At 42.0% G+C, this 21,170-nt stretch overlaps 1 protein-coding gene across 1 annotated transcript in view; it reads left to right on the top strand.

Moving 5' to 3' along the window:
* The window catches only part of TMPRSS3 (transmembrane serine protease 3), a 265,492-nt gene that overhangs the window by 208,292 nt on the left and 36,030 nt on the right, over nt 1-21,170 (top strand). Inside the window, exon 11 of the mRNA XM_086948584.1 lies at nt 19,051-19,193. Coding sequence (XP_086804710.1) covers nt 19,051-19,193 — 143 coding nt within the window. The remainder of the gene's footprint in view (nt 1-19,050; nt 19,194-21,170) is intronic.

Below are 21,170 nucleotides of genomic sequence, written 5' to 3'. Positions count from 1 at the left end.
CCTGATCATTAACTAATGCTTGGGCCCCAGGGAGTGCATCTTCTGTAGAAGCAATGCAGATATCTGCAAATGAGGCTTGGATGGATGGAGCCACTCTACTTTGGTCAACATGCTGGCACTCTGAGTTTGTGTATTTTGTCTCTCACTTACACTACCGAATGGATCACAGCAGGCCGGGAGTTTAGCGGCTGGGTCGGTTCTGTAAATTGAAACTGGGTGACATCATATTTACAATAAATTATGGAACCTTTGGTAGTAAATGTTCCTAAATACAGACCCACGATACCCTCACGAAACTTCTTGTCTATAATTTCTAGTTGGATATAGTCAAATGGGTTGGAAGCACTGGTAATTCACTGTGCAAATATAATGTCAGAACAGAGACAGCGCCTATGATGTCCATTTCAAAGCATTACTTTATTGATCAAGCATTCGATTTCCTCCCAGATATTACCTCTATATTTCAGAACATTGGCCATGTAAATTATGCTTCCCTTACTAGATTGGGAAGAAGGGGCAGAGATGGAATTTGAGCCGTAAGATCTTTGTTGCCACGCCCTCTCCACATGTGGAAGCAATGGGCGATATAAGTTTAGGGGGTCTCGACGTCAGAAATGGGCCCTGCCACACTGGAGTCTCCACTACTAGCTATATTAGGATATGATTTATCAACCCATCATACCGCCATTTTTGGAGCATAAATATGTCTAGAGGGCCGTCGATTTGAATGCTACAAGCAAGGCTGCGATTGTTCAGCTTTATTAGGATTCCTGGTCTGATGGCTGCAAATAGAGATACAGTTTCTGCTTTAGGTGCCTAGAACTAGCAATCCTTTAACCATTTGGAACAACTTATAAACCGTAGAATTCAACTTGTCAATCTCCTCTTTAAGCGGTTTAGGGAATAGATAAGTCACTATTAATTGTAATCAGGAAGTACTGTTTGAGAGAGAAGTAGAGTGAATTGGGTCGGTCTGAACATGATCAGGGCTCACTGATGGGGTGAATCGAAAGCTACACATGAATGACATTTCAACGTTCTCATGTGCCAGTGAAACAGGCGCAGTCTTATGATCTATGGGTAAAACTATGAGCAGGCACCTGAATAAAGAGGTCAGTAATACCAAGTAGGGACGGCTTATCTGGTTGCTATAAAACGTAGGCACCTATTTATGAGAACGTCAGGCAGTGCAGCACAGCAAGTCACCTTGCTGCTGCACTACATGACAGGGAAAGGGCAGGGATGCACCATATGTATGCAATACAGTGCATTCCTTTTTTTTCCTCCTGCGCTGGTGCTGTTTCGGCAGCCTAGCACCAGTGCCGGCACCCTTGCACCCTGGTGATAGGGTGCTTTTGTTGCACGCAACATTATTTTTGTATGAAAAGAGACACCTTCCGGCATAAAAACAATCCTAAAAGGCATATTACTCTTTCCATGTGTGTTGCAGAATGGAGCACACATAGAAAGAGGGAATAACGAGAAGAAATAAAGATATTCTTCATTGTTATGCCTCACCTGAGAAGGCATATCTTTTTGGTATATTCCCAGGTCTACCAGTTCTGGTTAATCTGGGAATGCATAAAAAAAAACTTGGGAGTGAAGGTGCTATTCTTCCAGGATAGGACTAACACACGAAGAGAAAGAAACGCCATATAAGATACAAGCAAATGAGATTGGCAAAAGAGCCACCTAACAGGAAGAGATGAGATAACCCAAAGCCAAGTATTGGTACTGTCCTCAATAAGTCTTTGATAACAGACAGGTAGACTCTGGCTACAGAAGAGACCTAATAAGGGAGCACAGCTTTGATAGTAGGACTACACAACAAAAAGAAGATGTGAAGTCAGGGAGTAGGGGCTTTATGCTTCATGCTGGGACCTGATTGGAGCACGGGAGGAAAGGTCTCGCCCTCCTTGCAGGTACTGAAAATCTTAAAGGGACATATTATTATGTTTCATGTGTTTTACTTTTTTTTATCCTGATATGGAAGTAGTAGAGAGGGTCCTATCTTTCATAGAATTCTATTTGTGGTGAGTGAAGAAGTGCATTCCTCCTCCACTCAGTTGCACGCATGTTGTCTGCAGCGATGAATTATAAACACATTAAGCGTTTTTCGTAGGAGCCCGGGGGCACTACTGCCAAATTCTAGGATTGGCGAATGCAGCAGCTGCCAAGTCTGGATTTCACCTTAGGTTTCTTTCTTTCAACACTCTCACTTCAGCTAACGGGTTGTTTTTCCTCCCTTTCCCATTCTTTTCATATCTTTCTCTTCTGCATCGTTTCTTCCTTGTGTGCCTCTCTCTGTTGCTCTGGTTCAAATTGTGATAAACTCCTGGTCCTCAAAAATGAATGCCAGTTCCGACCATTTGCTATCGTTGGTACAAATTAAGCACTGTTTGTTAAGCACCGTTTGTAAACTTCTGTTCAGCGCGAGCATCAATGCTTGTGTAATAATAATCATCAACCGTATACACAGAATTGACATTTATATCGTGATTACCAGCAACTCCTCCTATTTTTTCTTGTCTGAAACGCGACTTTCTACACTTCATTTTAAGTGTATTCCCATATGAACCGCTGGGTGGCACTGTAAACATGGTAATCTATTTTTTCTGCATTGATCCTAGATTCTAGGTTATTCTGAAGTGTAGTTCACCTCCACATGGAGAGACTCCAGTCTGTTGCTCGTTGCAATGTATGCTGTGTGGGTGAATCCCCATAGGTGTGCGCTTGATCTTAACAGTTCAGCTGACCCTCTACAATGTTTTGTGTTTCTCCCGCATCTTTCACAGATGCTGCATTGCCTCGAGTCACAATGAACAATAAACCGGTCACAGTACCACTGGCCTCGTATTTCCTGCTACACACATTATGCATGAGCACTCATTTGGTATTTTCATAGTTGTATTCTTTTTTTTTCTTTTCATTTTCGCTACACGTAGCTTCAAATGTCTGTTACAGGCAGCATTTCATACATTAGGTGGCATTGATTCAACTCCTTGCTCATGTTTGGATGGCTTTCCTGTCTGTCTCCGTTCCCTGTTCTTTATTGGCTGACTTCTCTCCCCTTGCTGCGTATTCCCACCTCTGGAGTATAGCTTGCATGTCGTTGGTGTTTACTCGATAAATTGTAACCTTCCACTGCTGACATCATGGATCTCATGGAACTACTTTTGTCTGTTCCTCCACCATTTGATTGATTATTTAGTATTCCAGGGGGGGTGCATCTCAAGCCTCTTCCACTGCTTTACTGCTGGAAAGTGTGCGTGCTCGTGCTCGTTTTTGCTCTCCTAACCTTAATCACTCTGCCTCTACCCTCTCCCCTCTCCTCTGCGTTACTGCTTGAAAGTGCAGTTATTATAATAAATAATGATCCATATTTGTAAAGTGAAAACATATTATTATTATATAAGTTTTATATAGTGCTAGCTAGACCCGTAGGTGTCAGAGCGCTTTACATGATCATGATAGAATACAGTAACGCAGTCATGCAATGAACATGAGGCGAGAGTTCAATAGACAAATGGTACCCATCAAAGGTGCTAGTAGAGTGACCAACAATAGAGACACAGGGCCATATTATCAAGAAAGGGCGATACATTATCACTGCTTTTATCGGCCGGAAACGGCCGCTAAAGTGGCGATAATGGGCTTGATAATATTCCCTTGTTAATTCCCATAGAAGCCCAGGTTCTGGTGTGAACATGGGCTTCTATGGGATTTCACAAGGGCATATTATCAAGCCCATTATCGCCACTTTAGCGGCAGTTTCCTGCCGATAAAAGCGGTGATAATGTATCGCCCTTTCTTGATAATATGGCTCATAGTTCGAGAGGATCTAAAAGTCAGAAAAACATGTCACTCCTTAAGGTTTCAAGGGTCTGGGGGCCATTGGGGTAGATTTACATGGTGCAGAGCTGTGAGTTGCCACCAGCACCAGGGACCGAACCGTGAGCCCACATTTTGGAGGCAGTCAGTCTGGCCACTAGCCACTGCAACACACCTCTCCCCTTCATAGCCCTTGTTGTCTCAAAAATGGATTACTACAATACTCTATTTGTAGGCTCTCAAACATGTATCCTCAACAAACTTCAAACTCTTCAAAATGGGGCAGCCAGAGTCCTATTGAATCTTCCCAGATTGAGATTCTTCTCGATCTCCAACTATATTAGTGAACTTCAATGGCTTCCAGTTCGAGCACGCATACAGCTCAAAATGCTTTGTTGGGTCGACAAGGGACTACATTAAGACACTCCGTCTTTGGTGTATGACATTTTTAAATGGTATTCCCCCTTCCATATGTGCAGATTCCCAGTATAAAAAAAACATCCTACTCGGGGTGGGAGAAGTTTTTCCTACTCCGCTGCAAAATGGTGAATTTCAAAACCTAACCATTTAAGATTTCAAGCCAATCTTCTGAAATGCACGAAAGATTTAAAATTTGGCTTTTGAAATCTGCAAACATATTCCTCTTTCTGTCCAGCTGTCTCAACTGTCATCCTGGTCACCGCGACATCTGACTGTCTTACTGTGCTTTGGGTTAAGAACACTAGCACCAAGACGCCTTATTGGTATTTGCGTGCTTTTCCAAACCCCTTAACGTAACATGGTTGGTTGCTGCTCTTGGCTTTAAATGCACCTGGCATTGGAAAATCCAATTTTTCTCCTTCCGTGGATTTGACAGCCTTGGGCCCTGCTGCTGGGGCTGAATAGATAGTTATGACAGGCTGCCTTTTGTTCAGGAGCTTGTCTCTCATTGTGTGATCCAGCACATCGATTTATTCCATCTTAACATTCAAACTAACAACCTGATTTAGAGTTTGGCAGATGGGATACTCTGTCATAAATATACCAGATATCTTTTCAGCTTTGTTATAGGTGCATTTTATTTAATGGCATGTGTAATAAGGCGGACATGATATCCAGTGCGATTATGTCCCTGTACCCGCCGGCCAAACTCTAGATCAGGGCCTATGTTAAAATAATTGGCATCAGATTATCAGTCACAGAAGCCAAGCAGAACCATATTTAGGCCAACCGCACAGCTTGAGCCGCTAAGATGAACTCCTGAAATTGGCAGCGAGGTCTAAAGACATAAAGTTAGATTTACACTCATAACTGAGGGTTTTAATTTGAACGAAATTAAGCAGGCAAAAGTCCCAGTAAGCCTGGCTGACCAATGCCACAGTTGGATATAGGAATTTCAGGACTATCTTCTACTAGAACGCTGGAATGTTGAGAACTCCACTGATGAAAATGAAGAAGCTCAGGGCTAATACCAGCCCACACAGACCTTTCGCTCCAACAATGCAATATTTGACTTTCTGTTTCTCCTTTCTATATTTGGATCATTCTATGGGCAGGGGGTGAAATGTTCTAATAACATAATAGCCCTTCTGTCTAGGGCTGAAAATGTTGTTAAAGGCCCTGTATAGGTCTTGGGGTCAGGCCTACAATTTTGCTTCAGGGCAATTAACAACCCATACGCACCTCAGAAGCAGCCTATACAGCTATACAATCACTGCCTAGGTAAATGTATCATTGGGAAGTGCTATGATTTTCTTTTCTCTGATAGTTGTATGACTCATGCCACTAGTCGCAAAATGCCTATTTTTTGCATGGTCATCCCCATTTCGTGTATACTGATGCCCCTGTTTTTTTTTACTCAGTGCACCATGACTCTGCTAATCTGGACCCAGTGCACGCACTCCCCTAACCCCTAAATCGTGTCTAAATTGTTTATACTCCCAATTGGTTTATTTAACTTACCTATAAATCCATAGTATATGAGTGTATATGAGTCAAGGTGTACCCAGGGCCCGTAAGTTAAATGTGACTGGTGGATTGCAGCATCCAATATGTCACTCATTAGTGACAGTGCAAACATGACTACAGGCCTACTATTGTAGTTTGGCCTTGGAAGTGTTAAGGTTCAAATTTGTACTATCAAAATAAAACCCTTTGACAGGCCTACACCTTCCTTTTCAATATTAAGAAGCCACTTTTAGGCAGGCATATGGCAGGAAGCATGGCATTCAAAAGTAGGAGATGAAGAAATGTAATGTTATATATGTGCTTGCAGGGAAACCCCCCCCCCCCCCCCCCCCCCAAAAGCTATTTTCACTGTAACAAGGCTGGCTGTTTCATCGGAATGCACTGTATTACATTAATAAATTTAATAATGCTAATTTCAGTTAGAAAACAGCTAGAAATATGCATCAAATACTCTTAAATAAAAATCAAACCCAATGCAATGCTAAAATTGCATTTGTAATAACTAATAAGGGAAAAGGTACTTTTAGAAGATTACTTTTACCCTGCATAAAGCTTCTGGAGGCTCATTCACAGGATTTCCACCTGAAAATGCTCTCAGAGCAGGATACAGGTCTGAGTGTGGTGAGGGGTTTCTATTTCTCTGGCAGGCTGACCATCTGGGTTTTGCCCTGGAAATTCAAAGAAACCTTCCAGACACATATTACCTGGCATAGGGTTAAGGCCTTTTTTGTTCCCTTAGTCAGGCAGACACCAATCCCAAAAATAGTTGACCTGCCCTCAGAACAGATCTGAGGTAACCATAAAGGAGGAGGGTTGTTATTTCCCTGGCCACACCGCAAGGGTGGGCACACAGGCTCTGAACATGGGGAGGAGGGTTTCACCATCTTGGATTTAGTCAGAGAGCTGCATTGTGGGATTGTTGCAGTAGGGTAGACAGGATCTGCTTCAATAGTGGGTAGGGTTACCCCATGGAGCTTTTCCCTTGGCTAGGGATGGTCCAGGAGTCACCCAGCTTACAGGCTAGTGACTGTGGAAGAGCAAAAGAAAGACTTCAGCTACTGTTTGAAACCTGTGAGGTGACCTGAATTGCTGGACCAGCTACCATGTGTACCCAGGACAAAGAAATGGACTCCAACGGTCCATTGTCTGACCTCTACCTAAGCTAAATGGACACAACAAGCTGCAGGAATCCCTTTGCCTGGCGTGTCCAGCTGGCCACTTTCGCTAGGCCTCGGAGCTTGGACCCTGCTGGAGGTTTCTGCTGGAGTGAGTCTTGGCCCCAAGATCTGTTCTTGAGGTTCTGGGACTCATTGCCGGGTAAAGGTCTCCTGACATCCTGAAAAACCAGGGTCTTACCAAATTTTTTGGCTTCATAAATCTCCAGAGGATTGGGACAACCCTGACCAGTGAACATGATGAAGGTGCGGTGCTGCTGGGGCAGAAATTCGGGTTTCTTATCTCCAAGCTTTTCTTGTAGCAGGAAATTTGTTTCAGTGGGACGTCACATTGATGGTATTTGGCCTTATGGAGCTCTGTTCGGCTACAGCTTGCTGCCTTTCCCCACTGGAGGAATCTGAGCTTCAAGAAAGTGACTAAGTCCAAATATAGAAATCTTCACTGGACGAAGCCACTAAAAGTATCCAGCTGGTGAAGGACCTTTTTTGTGTGCAAATTTTTTAAATTCTCCAACTCAGAGCTTTTCTGCCAACATTTAATGGCTTCACCCAGACCTTTTATGATGGCAATCTGGCCTCGCAGAGCCCAAGTCTGCCTCACCCTGCTGTCAGAGACTAAGTCAGAAGGCAAAATTCTGATCAAGCCGAACCTGCTTTCTGTGTCAGACCCATGCTCCATTGCAGACAGCCTTAAATGGTGCCTAGTTCCTGGTCAAGTGCAACCAGATGCCTGTGGTTGGAGGTTGATGCTTTTTGGCGCAATTTCTATGTAAAACTTAGAAAATTCATAACTCGGTTTCCCCTTTTTGGATTTTTGTGATTTCGTTCATTACATGAATCTTTTTTTCATAGTTAATCTCTATTTTTATAATTTGAAGTGGGATTTTTATTGTGTTGTATTTTCAACACTTTACCTGTTTTGGTACTTTTAAATGCTTTACATATATTCTTAAGTAAAGCCTGTCTGCTCAGTGCCATAGTCGCAGGGGTTACGCTCAGGTTAGAATTACTGAAATCTTTAGTAGACCTAGCAAGAACAGTGACTTTATTATTTGTGGTGGATTTCCATCCACCCCCAACTAATAATCCACTTTGTCACAGTAATTATTTCCTTCTCTGTTTTTATGGATCATTAGGTTTGGAAGGTAGACTTATGGCTTTGTTGTACAATAATTTACTTAGAAACAGAAGTCTAATTCTAAAATGTATATATTTCACTGTGGCATGTGACATGATGTTTTTGTAAGGTTGTAATTAATGATCTTTTCTGGCTTTTTTTAGATTTGGTTAGAGCCTGCTTTAGTTATTTCACACAGATCGTATACATTTCATTCACAGAAAAAGCCCAATTCACAGAGGTAAAGTGAGACGAAAGTCAAACTTTACAACTTTCGGTAGTCACAAAGGGCATTTACAAGTAATAAAGTTACACTTTTGTCTCAGTTAAATTTAAGTTTTAGTCTTACATTTAACTGAGACTAAACATTAGACAAAAGTCTAACTTTACTACTCAAAAATGCCCATTGTGAATAGCGAAAGTCATAAAGTTAGACTTTCTTCTCAGTTTACTTTTGTGACTCAGACGCAATATGTTCAATATGGTCCAGTATTGCCGTCAAGGGGCTCTAGTGTCATCATATACCATGCAACAAGCATGTTGTTTGTATTTGTCACCAGAACCCTGGGATACCAATATAAACCATAATACACGTTAAGTGTTTTGTATTTTTTATTTTACATATTTATTTCACAGTAGCGCTTTTCTTAAAAATGCAGATAACAATGGGTGCTGGTTGAAATTAGAATGTTTAGGCTTCGTTTACATTTCATGAACACATTTTTGATAAAACAATGGTAGGTACGAAGGCCACTGGATTTAGGTCATTCCATGGCTGCAGTGTTAACCGCATAATTATGAGTTTAGCTTACTTGCACATAAATTACATAGTTTGCGTTTATCACGGACAAATGCTTCTATTTCAAATCTATGAAAATAACGCTACCAAAGAATGTCCAGAGTAAATTGAATTTTTTGCTGCATAATATGGTTACTGACAAATACTTATGTCCTCCTTCCTAGGAGCTACACATAATATAAATATACACACAGACCCCAACCTGACTTGATTTTTTTTTAGGTTTATTGAAGAAAAAAATAAAAACACTACCTGCCCCACTATAAGGCCTCCTTTTTATCTCCTATGGCACTTCCTGCAGACTTTGCTCCCTGGAGAGGCCCGGTTGTAGGCAAGGGTAACATGGGCTACAGTGCAAGCAAGGGACATGTGTCCTCCAGCCACTAGTTGAATAGTAAAAGACATTTAGAAGCAGTGGGCCAACAACGACTGGGGCCCTGGTGCCACTTCAAGCATGGCACTGTTGATAGCTATGCCCCTGGAGAGGGTCTCTTCACTTCTGCCCCCACATAGGACCTGATAATGAGTGACTCCGTTAATTCCAACCCTTGCGTAAACCGCTTTTTTAACGCATACAGTAACTATCGGATGCAGTAAATGCGGTAAATAACTCAACCTTTGTTAAATTTCTGTAGGTCAAACCTGACTAGTTTAACTGGGAAAAAGCATATAGTATTTACCATATCATCCTAATTTTGGTTCAGTGAACACCAAAAACCTGCATGTTATAGGTGTTATTTACCGCACCCAATAAATAACCTGCACTGTATTGTTATTTATCAGGCGCATTCAATAACACCTAAACTTGTAATCAGACCCTAAAGATTTTATGGACTATACCCTAAGTTTCCTTTCTGCTTGTACAGAAATCAGCTAAATGCCCAGTCCAGACCTGCACAAATAAATCACAAGATGCCCTGGGTTGGAATCTGTGTGGCTGCTTAACCAAATAAAATACTTGCATTTCAAAAGTGAAATGCATTAATTTTCATGATGTTACTGAGCACTAGTCCCCCCTTATCCCTTTTTTTAGCTCTGCTATTGCATAATATTAGGGCAAAGTTCTTTGAACTTTTTTCGTCTGGGCCCTACGAAGCAACATTTTTTGAAGTTGGCGCCCCACATATGGCAAGAATAGGGGAAGTGTGACGGGGCCGGGCTTACAAATACTTCATGGGCACTTTTCTATAACTCATAATCCACACTAAGGGGATCATTAGGATGGCGGGCGGACACTACCAGGTAATGGGACCGCCCGCCATAAGGGCAGGGGTCCCGTGGGGGCCATTAGGATGCGCCCGCCACAGTGGCGGGCGCATCCTGCATTCCTGTCATTGCGGCAGGCGGTGCACTCAGCACCGCCCTCCACAATGCCAGGAAGGCATATTGTGCACTTCCATGCACAACATGGCAGGCACCGTGCAGTGCCTGCCATGTTGTGCATTGAACTGCAGGGGTGTACCATAGGTACCCCCCATGTGCACCCCCCATCCGCCATCGTCCCTGGGGGCCCGCAACGGGCCCCTGCAGTCTATTCCTGCATGCCTGACACAGAAAGGCATCTTTCCACACCCATGGTAATATGGCTGGCGGTGTCTAACAGACACCGCCACCATATTAAACCCTTTTCCGCCCGGTCAACTCGTTGACTGGGCAGAAAAGCGGCGGATGGTCTTTCCGTCCTTCGCGGTCCGCCCGCCATAGTAATATGGCGGGGGAAAATGGGTGGCGGGCAGGGACGGATCTCAGGCGGATCTCAACCGCCATGCGGGCGGTGGCGATCCTCCCGAGATCCTAATGGGTCCCTAAATGTGGGACTTATAAAAGAGAAAATATATCAAACAAAACTAGAAATTGACCCAAAAAACTTTACCCATCACTGTGGTGTTGTGAGTCCCCCACAGACACCTGGGTCCCAACGCAACTGCACCTGTTGCACTAGTATATAGATATATTTATATATATGGGGGAAAGTCCAATCTTTAATCCAATGTTGCTCGGGCCCTGTTCCCTGTGCACAAGTGTGTCCTTGGCTCTAATGTTAGAAAAGAAAGAGTGTTCCACACTGCATTTTTGTGAATAAGACTGGCAGAACTGGGGGGAGTGACCCATTACAGCACTGGCCTTGGTACCACTGCATCTACTGAACGAATGGCCTTTTTATTTTATTTTTTTTAAACAACAATATTTCTTCAAGACATCTCTCTGAGGAAGCTTCTCAGTCCATCAGTAAACGATACAATTACTCCCACATATATCCCTTCCTCTAAACCATTTTTTTATGCTATCCAAGGATCTGGCTCCTTTCCTCTTTTACCTGGGCCATCACTCTAAAGCCCTAGGAGTTCAGATGATCAGGGCTCTGCATTTGAACATGACCATGCTTTTTTCATTTGACAAAAACTGTTTCCATGAGCTTTGTTAAAAAGGGGAGATTGAGGAGCAGATGGATTCTCCTGTGTTGTGAAGGCCAGGGAGAAACAGAGAGATAAAGAGCAATACGGCCTTCTCACCAGAGTCCCTGCTACCTGAAAGAAATGTAAATGTGTGCAGTGTGTTAATCACCAAATGTAAAGGCTGCTTGAGAGACACTACATGATTTAATCAAGGGAGCTATTTAAAAGTTCATGGTGTTAAACATTTTGACCCTGATTACTAGTGTCGGTGCTATTTAGCGCACCTGATAAATACCAATACCACAGAGTACATTATTTATTTGGTGTAATACATAGTACCTATTATGAGTTTGGGGAATAACATGTTTTTTTGTGTTTAACGCACCAAAATCCATGTTACAATAAATACCGTACACAATTGTCCTGTTAAATTTCATCAGGTTTGTCCTGCTGAAATTAACTGAAGATTGAGGAATTTAACATATCCGATAATTTTCTGATATGTTAAATATCTTTTAACTCGTAATTCCAACCTGTGCATTAACGGGGGTTTACGCATGGGTTGGAATAAACTGACCCACTGATAACCAGGCTGTTATTCTTTTTGAAATGTAAGGGTGTTGTCAGCTGAGTTCTGGAAAGTGTACTTTTAATGGACACTTACACAAATGTTTGCACTAACTAGAGTATGATCACCTATTACTAAAATGTATACTTTGAAAGCACTTGGTTTACCTTAAACACTAAGACTCAGATTTACAAAGGTGTTTTGTTGGGGTTTCGTCACATTTATAGCACAACCCGATGCAAAATCCTTTTTGGCATTTACTAAGCCACACAAAGTCAGCTGGTATTCCTTTGTGGGGTTTAGTGAATACAAAGCAACACAAGGCAGTGCATAGGGCTGCCTTGCCTTACTTTGCTTTGGAAAGGGGCTCTGTGGATGGAGCATGAGTGTTCCCATCCATCCACCCATTTTGATGCAATCCCAGATTTACTTAGGTAAGCAAACCTGGGGTTGCGTCAAAAAGCTGCACCTCCCTGAAGCAGGAGTAATGAGAAGAAATATCTTTATTTCTCCTCATTACTCCCTCTTTCTATGCGTGCTGTATTCTGCAGCACACAGAAAGAAAAAAATTACTTCCAGGGATTGTTTTTGTGTAGGAAGTTTCCAGTACTAGGAGACAACATAATTGTGCCATATCTTAGTACAACTTTTCCTACTGCCTTGTGTTGCATGAAATGTTAGCAAATATGCCCCAAAGTGGCAGATGTATTAAGGAGTTTCATAGCCTTTGCTTCATACAAGGTGACGCGAGGCAGCGCAATTCCTTAATTAAGATTTACAAAGCCATACTAGGGCGATATGTGCCACCTTGCATGGCTTTGTAACGAAATATGTAGCAATGCTCTGTTTGCAATGCGTTATGTTATATTTCAAGCTCAGAGATGTTCCATTGGTAGTGTATTTTCCTATGCATCCACCAGTTATGACGCGATTTTAGAATTACAAAAGTTGGTAAGTCTGTGATTGCGCTACATCCGTACATTTAAGAGAGTATCGCATAACGAAGAGAAAAATCTTTTTTCTCCTTGTTTTTTTTATCTCATCCTATGCGTGATGAATTCAGCATAATAGAGAGAAGCAGGAAGTGCCTCTTTGGGTTGTTTTTGTGCAGCAAGGTATCCCTTCCAGCACAAAAACAATCTTGCTCGTGACACATGCTCCCTTGCACTATGTTGCAAGGGTGCCTATGTTGGCATATTTACGAGCGGCTTGCATTGCCGGAGCATCACTTTTTGTGATGCTCTAGTGGCGCAAATCACAAAATTATATCTCTGATGCCAACCAAAGCCACTATGGGTGGCTTTGAATGGCCTCATAGATATGGAGTAAGGCAAGGCTGCGCAGATTGCTGCCTTGCCTTACTCTGAACTCAGGAGCCATTCCACGGGCATGCAACTCACGCAATCCCAACCAGCACACATGTATTTTGACACTTCCCCGGATTTACGAGAGCATGTAAACCTTGGGAAGTACCAAAACCTTACGCCTCCTGTGAGGCGTAACTAGGAGAAATAACTTCATTTTTTCCTCTTTCTGTGCAGCACACATAGAAAGAGGACAACACCACTTAGGATTGTTTCTGTGCAGGAAGTGTCCCTTCCTGCTCAAACAATCCTGCCTACAATATAGGCACCCTGCTACCATGTTGTAAAGGGGCTTGCCTTAGCGCTAGGCTGCCGAAATCGCGACAGCGCAGGGGAAAAGTACAGGAACGCAATGTATTGAATAAATACAGTGCATATCTGCCCTTTCAATTTGGCATAGGGAGGCACAGCAAGCTGACGTGCTGCACTTCTCTATGCCAAATCCTCATAAATGAGGCCAGTGTGCTAGTGCAGAGAGAGCAGAAATGCTCTCTTTTTCAGGCAAAACAGCTCCCTTGCAGCTCTGCATTGCATGAAATAATAGTAAATTTGCCCCTAAATCATTTTGCACAGAAGGAAGACAACATCACAAGTTAGCCTTTTACTAGAACCCCTTGAGGATCTGGATGTTCCTCTGCACTGTTCTCAGACCTCATTTTTAACAAAATACCTTTGGCAATTGCAAACCGGGAACACCCTTGGGGGATCCTATTAGGATACTCAAATTATATCTATGGATACATGTTGGTCCATGCCTTGAACTTCAACCAGGACTGGAGGAATTTAATTTCCTCAGTGACCAGTCGGAGGCTGTTTCATCTCTGTGCTGTACACGTTTGTGTAGGCCTGAGGAAGACCTGCCGTGATGCCCACCCAGTACACAAACTCACACGGTCGAAACGTCGTAGATAATAATCCATATATACAGTCAACAAACCTAGAGAAAGTTCCAGTAGTAATGTAGGCTACATGGAGTTGATCTGTTTACAAGTGATAAAATGGACATTCTTTAATTGAACCAGCCTTCTGTTTTGCGTTTAGGTCATTTAGGAATCTGTATTGTCAGACCTATGTGTCCACATTGCGTCACCTTGTCATCAGGTCACGCTTTCATGTTTGTATATTGTGTGTAAACAGCCATATATAAAAAAATACTTGTGCAACTTGGATGTATGACTAAGAATATACCAAGTGATTACAGTCTGTGGTGTGTTGTGTTCTATTCATCAATAGATTCTGAGCATGCCTGATGTTGATTGACATAAGCCCAGACTTGTAAACTTTTGCTGATCCTTTATTGGTCCATATGCACAGGTGTATTACTCAAACACCATTAACATGAAAAGCAATTCCGTCTCCCAACAGATCACACTGTAGCTCTTTAACATTACATACCCAGGTTCTGAGAACACAGGGCAACCCTGTTATAACTAATGGCCGAAATCCTTTTACAGCAGCCTATGTTATAATGTGTATATTGTAATATTAAGATAATACCTTGCTTATTCGCAATGCTTTATGTAACAGGCTGGACTTCACAGCACTATAAATACACAAGTAGTCATTCCCCACTTCGCCAACCAGGATTCAACCTTGCGTCTCTCTGATCACACACCCAAACACATTTACCAAGTAAAAGTCTGCATTTTCAACTGATTGGTCTAATTACCATTTATTTTTCATTTAATGTGTGTGCACTGTTCCATATGCAATTATTTGACAGCGAAAACGATGAGACATTTACAGAATATTTTGTTCTTTTTTACCACGTTTTTGACCCCGCCACCACAACACTCAGCATCACAGTTCCATGTTTTTTTTTAATAGAGGGTCTTTGGACTCACCAGATTGAACTCAATTCTTCTATAAGATGAAATTGAATCCAGTTCCTGAGCATGTTCATTGAAAGTCATAGAATCTTCATGGTTGGCGTACCATTACAGCATGGTGAAGGGATTGCCATTTATTACCTTTCTAAAGACAAAGCCATATACCCGGATTTGGTACTAGGAAATGCACAATGAATAAGCCCTGACCCAAATATTCTCTCAGTGCATGAAGATTAGGTATTGGTACTGGTTGCTTCCTAGGATCATATGCACGTCAAGACAGGAAAAACAGCGAAGAGCAAGTCGAGGTGTTTTCAGCGATTGAGCTGACTGGTACCATGTGTTCAGAATTATGTGAACTGTAACCAGTTGATATCCATGGGGCATTTTTCCTGGAGGGGAGAGAGCACGGATGAGAGATGGTCTGACCATGAGAAAACTTGAAATAGCTAATGCACCACATACGTACGATGTTGTACAACTCTATGCCCTTATCACAAATTGTGGCAAAATCATGAACCGGGCACAAACGGAAATGCATTACTGAATTGGAATTTTGAATCTAACAGCAAAGGCCAGCACTTCTGATATTTAAAAACATTGATTTCTGTGGTTATCGCTGATTCAAAGGGCTTAAACTTGTAGGGCCTTATTTATGAGGCTGTGCGTCACTTTTACGCCGCTGGTGCGTCACTTTTTCTGATGCACCAGCAGCGTAAAAATTGTGCCTTGTTGCACCATATTTACAAAGTGACGCATCTAGGTAGATGCGTCACTTTGTAAACACCTGCGCCACATTATACTTTAGCCAGGTGTAATGTATGAAGGGGGGGCGTTCTGATGCAAGAAAGGGCCGTAGAAGTGACGCAGTGAAATCTATGAGATTTCACTGCGCCACTTCTAGGACGCAAATGCGTCAATATCTTACGTCAGCCTCACAGCAGGCGTAAGACTGACGCAGGCCCTTTCTCATGGGGCTTGCCCCATGTGAAAGGACACATTGCTGGAGTTGCGTCCCTTTTGAGACACACTCCAGAAAGGCGTCACTTTTGCTCCATACAGAAACGTCAGAAATACTGACGTATCTGTAACTCCTTGCGACATGATGTGTCATACAGTAAATATGATGCATCAATCATGTCGCAAGGAGGGCGCACTGAGAAGTGACGCATCACTGCTTTCACGCAGCGATGTGTCACTTCTCATAAATGAGGCCCGTAATCCGGATAGAACCCCTCAAATTCTTATTGCTGCTCTTCGTGCTATACTCATTCACCAAATGTGAGATTTACAAACCAATTACCTCTTGACTTGCAATGAGGGTCTTTGTAGTCTGGTCTGCGTTTCTCAGGCCTCTTTAGGTTAAATGATTCTTTTTTCAACAGGAGCCATAGTAACCATACCTCCCCTTGAACCACCTAAAGAACCTGTTTTAGAAAAAAAAATTAAAATCCAAGTACTGCACCATTTCCAGTAAACTGCACAATATATGTGTTTTAGTCAAACAGGAGGAATATAGGGCTTGAGGATTCCATCTTATGCTGATGCTGGACTAGATTAGCTATATATACATTTTTCACCTGGTATGATCACAACATAGATCCTGGCAGATCACGTGCTGTCTCGGACCAGAGGATTGATTTATCCAGATACAAACACAACATAGGATGCAGCAGACCAAACCTTTCTGCTGAAACTGAATTCCATGGATTCAAGCCAGTCAGGTGGCAAATGTAACCAGGCTAGATGTCATGTTGTCCCCATAACTCAAATCTGGGATTTCCTACCATACTGTTCTCCTTCCAGATGCTTGAAATGCACCCTCAGATGTTGTCAGAGATCCTCTGTGTCCTATTGGTCCTATGGATAATCATAATATATATTGGCTATTAACTTCGACGTTGGGTTCAGACTTTACATTTACACGACAGGATTTTAGATGGAGACTATCATGTCAAGTTGGAATAGGCTCCAGCGTAAATTAGATGCCTTTTGAAGGTACACTATCGATAATAAACACAGTCAATATGGAAGAAACAAGAATATTGGTATTAGGGGATAGGAAGTAAGAATTTAAATGGGTTTTGGGGGAAGTCAATGATCGAAGAGGTGACAATGTATCAATGCCCGTGCATGCATTTTACATCAAATTTAAGTTGGAAAAATCATTGTGTAGTGGTCAAAGGAAATTCCCTGCCACGTAAAATGGGAATGGGTACATTTTGGAAGAAATTTATGGGGTTCTATTTGGATTCCGTCCTAACTGCATTAAAGCAATGGCCCAAACAAAAATGGCTACAAGGTGCAGAACTGTTATAGTTGGGATGGAATTAAGGACAGTCTTGAAAAGGGTGCTGTATATGCCCAAATCCACTGTCGTCCAGGCGCTATGGCTGGAGACGGGCTTGAAATTCTGGTCTTGTCTCTCCGAGAGGGATGTGCTTAGATTCTGAAATGGGTTATTAACATCGGTGTTGACAAGATGTTCCTGTTCTGTGGAGATGAGATATTGAGGAGCGAGCGGAAATGGGCCGTGAACTGAAGGCATGGCTTATCAATCATAAAAGAACCGTATTCCTCTGCCTTTCCCTTGTGTGAAGTCCCAGTTAAGCTCTCGAAAAATGAAATATGTGTAAAAATTGAAAAAGTCTCCAGAAATAGAGATTCCAGATATATTCACAGATATAAGTCTACCTCTCAGTGGTGGGCCTTTTGGAAGGATAGTACTGCATTCCCCATTTATCATCATGAGCAAATCCTGTGGCCAGGCATGACAATATTACATTTCTAATTGGGATTAAACCCCTGTACTCCTGCTGAGAGATGGCCAAAGGGCTGAACAAAAATGGTGGATTCTGCAAATGAGGGTTGGAGATGAAATGTATCAATTTGCAATTTTTTTTGTGTTGCTTGTTTTTTAGGCTGGAACGATGTAGCTTTTTAAATTCAGTTTTACGGAAATATGGTGTATTTAATCGACAGGAAGCATTGACATTTTTGTTCTGCATACAGTTCTTTGATGTGGTATGTACAATAGGGGGTTTCTTATCACAATCAAGAAAATACTGATAAATTCTTAGGGCCATTTTTATGGCCAAGTTACACAGTGCAGGTGGCAAGTCACATTGCTGTGCTGCGTGACAGGCAAAGGTCAGGAATACGCCATATTTAAGTCAATGGGGTGCATTTCTGCTTTTTCCACTGCGCTGGCACCCTTTTGGCTGCCCAGCACCAATGCAGAAAACTTGCACCCTATTTCTCCTCATTATGCCTCAGGCATAGGTTTTTTGTCCATTCCCATGGTCTACCACTTCGGGTAAATCTGCGAATGCATCAGAATCCTGTATCTTGTGTGGGAACACCCACAACGCCCTTTGAAAAGCCTTTCTGGCACCGAGGAATGCAATGCAGCGATTTGCACTGCGCTGCGTTACTCAAGATTTATGAAGCCACACAGGGCCAGGCAAGGTGGTTGAAGGGTTACGCAAAGAGGCTCCTAAATATACCCCATAATGTTGGGGAGGTAAACTGTTGAGAATTAAGGGATTTTGTGCCCATTGCAGCATTTTGATCCTTTGTGTATTTAATTTGTTTTTGAGGAAAATGTATGACATTTTTAAACTTGTGTAGATATTAAAATGTTTTATTGTAAATTCAATTTGGGGTTTGTTTAATAAACATCGGTCTAAAGAAACCTAGTAAATTATGTAATTCTGGCAATTTCAAGTAGTCTAGATATCATATTGGTCCAATGAAATCTTGTCAATTCAGTTTACAGCCCATTGACACACTCCCCCATTTCTGATAGGGTTACAGTCAAGATCTACCTGAGACATGTATTTAATGGTGAAAAAGCGCACACTTGATTTATTTTATATGTACCGCAATGACTAATAATTGTTTCAGCTTAGTTTTTTAAGGATACTTCTTGCCATAATGTTGGCTGTACCATAATCTTGGCTGAATGCAATGCACTTATTATCCCGGTGGAGAGATGCTAAGTCTTTTCTTTGTCTCTACACAGGTGATTCTTCTCCACATATGAACTTTGCTGGTGTCCGCTTGATTCCTACCAAAGTTTGCAATTCCAAGACGGTCTATGCTGGAAACATCAAATCCTCCATCCTATGTGCCGGCTTCTTAGAGGGTGGGGTCGATACCTGCCAGGTATGGAGTCCAAATCTTGCCCTTACTAATAAAGTAGATGTGTTCTTTGTCTATTATAACTCTGCCATACGCAAAGAGGGTGTTACCAGAGACCTACCTTAGCTAATATTTGTAAGTGTGATATGAAAATTGGCAGTGTGAAGCCTCCTAGATATGACAGATTCTGTGATTGAAATCATTTCTAAGAACAAGACGTACTCCCTTTTCTGTGTGCTTTACATTTTCTTGCAGAAGGTACACTTGAGTTGTTGTTTGAATACATCTTCAAATATGTCTCACTGTTCCATTGCTCTTTACCAATCTGCTAAATATCTATGCATGAAGCCTGGGAAATCCAACACTTTGTATATATTTGTCAACTGAATCAGACTTTGTGTCCCAGAAACTTGCTTTTTTACATTCTTACTGCTCCATACTTTGCTGGCTTTGGACCCCAAGAATACTGATTAGCCCCAAGTAATTACCAGTGGCTGAGATTCAGTCATGCATTACACCCATCACTTTTCAGTATATTTCAGTACAACATCACAAGAGTGATGGGTATTCCCAGGCGTAGGTCCCATGCTCACTGTGCCATTGGATCCAATCTACACCCAACTCAAGAGCCTTGCAGTTTGGGCTGAACTGCTCCTGTTGGAGAAGGGTCAAGACTGATTTCCACCCATCACTTTTGTGCATACTTTTTTTGGGTACTTCAATATCACAGACTAGTGGTCAAACACAACTGACAGGACTCATACACCCCTCACAGGTGTCCATAGAAAGTATCCACCATGATATCCAGCCACAATCACAATATTTCTGCTTTGGCATTGAACAACCCTTAAAACTAACCGTCCTTGAGGCGACAGTATTAAGCAAAGGTTCTGAGTGTCTACAGTAGGCCTCACAAGCCATATATGTATTTCACTAGCCTGTACTGAACTTTATTCCGCTGAAGCTCACGTGGCATCTGTAGTGTGGTTTTTGCAGCTTAGCAATTTTGACTACTTAGTGTGTCATCAGGAAGTCTCTTTCTATGCCCCATTCTGTGAGAGTATAATAATAGCAGAGAGCACTATGGCTGAATACAAAAAATGCAATTTGATTATGTAGAAAAATGAGAGAGCTTTCCCCAATATTCTGTGGGAACAATGGCATTTTGGACAGAAGCAATATGCGCTGAACCCCAAACATGTGTGAGAGAGAGTACTAGAGCAGTGAAGAGGAAGAGGTTCCTCTTCATTGAAAGTTGTCGAAGGAGATGTCTATCTGCACCAAGTTCAGCAGAGGCACAGGACAGGTCTTTAAGATTTAGACTAGGGCTTCCCTCTGCATTGCAGCAGAAGAGAACTTGAGAAAGTCTCCAGCGAGAATAACACTTAAATGGGCTTTGCAAAGTCAGTGACAGGTGAATATGGTATGTATTGTTTAGAGGTAGGTTTTGGACCTGTATCCTGTACCTCACATCAATGTTAAACCGATGAGCAGACAGCTTGTCAAAATTATAATGAAAGCAGGACATACGTTATTGGATGCTAAATTAATTCATAATGCTATAAGAGAAACTCTTTAAAATGAATAATTGATAGGGATTTAATTTGACCCCCATTGTATGGTGGTCACTAAACATATTAGCAGGGACATCTCAAGGTTATTGGGGGCCCTGAGCCAAACGTATTTTGTGGGCCCCACTTGATTTGAATTTATGATTACATTTCACCTCTTTCATGCCCTCTTTGGCCTGGTCACTGCCAGTGCACTGGCATACTTTTCCACATTTTTAATGTGTTTACATCTGATATTCAGGGACAATGACGTGTGTTTTCAATATTGTAACAGGGCACCAGCTCACTATATTACTGCAAATAATCTATGTTACACCCGCCCAATTCTTACATTTAATGGCATATTTGATCTAAAAGAAACTTTTTTATGGATGTTGCATGAAACACAAACACACTTTTCTGAAAAATGTCTGTAATAGATTCTCACTTA

Source organism: Lissotriton vulgaris, unplaced genomic scaffold (assembly GCF_964263255.1).
Source record: "Lissotriton vulgaris unplaced genomic scaffold, aLisVul1.2 SCAFFOLD_2812, whole genome shotgun sequence".
Lineage (NCBI taxonomy): Eukaryota > Metazoa > Chordata > Amphibia > Caudata > Salamandridae > Lissotriton > Lissotriton vulgaris.
This window is presented reverse-complemented; position numbering and strand designations above follow the sequence as displayed.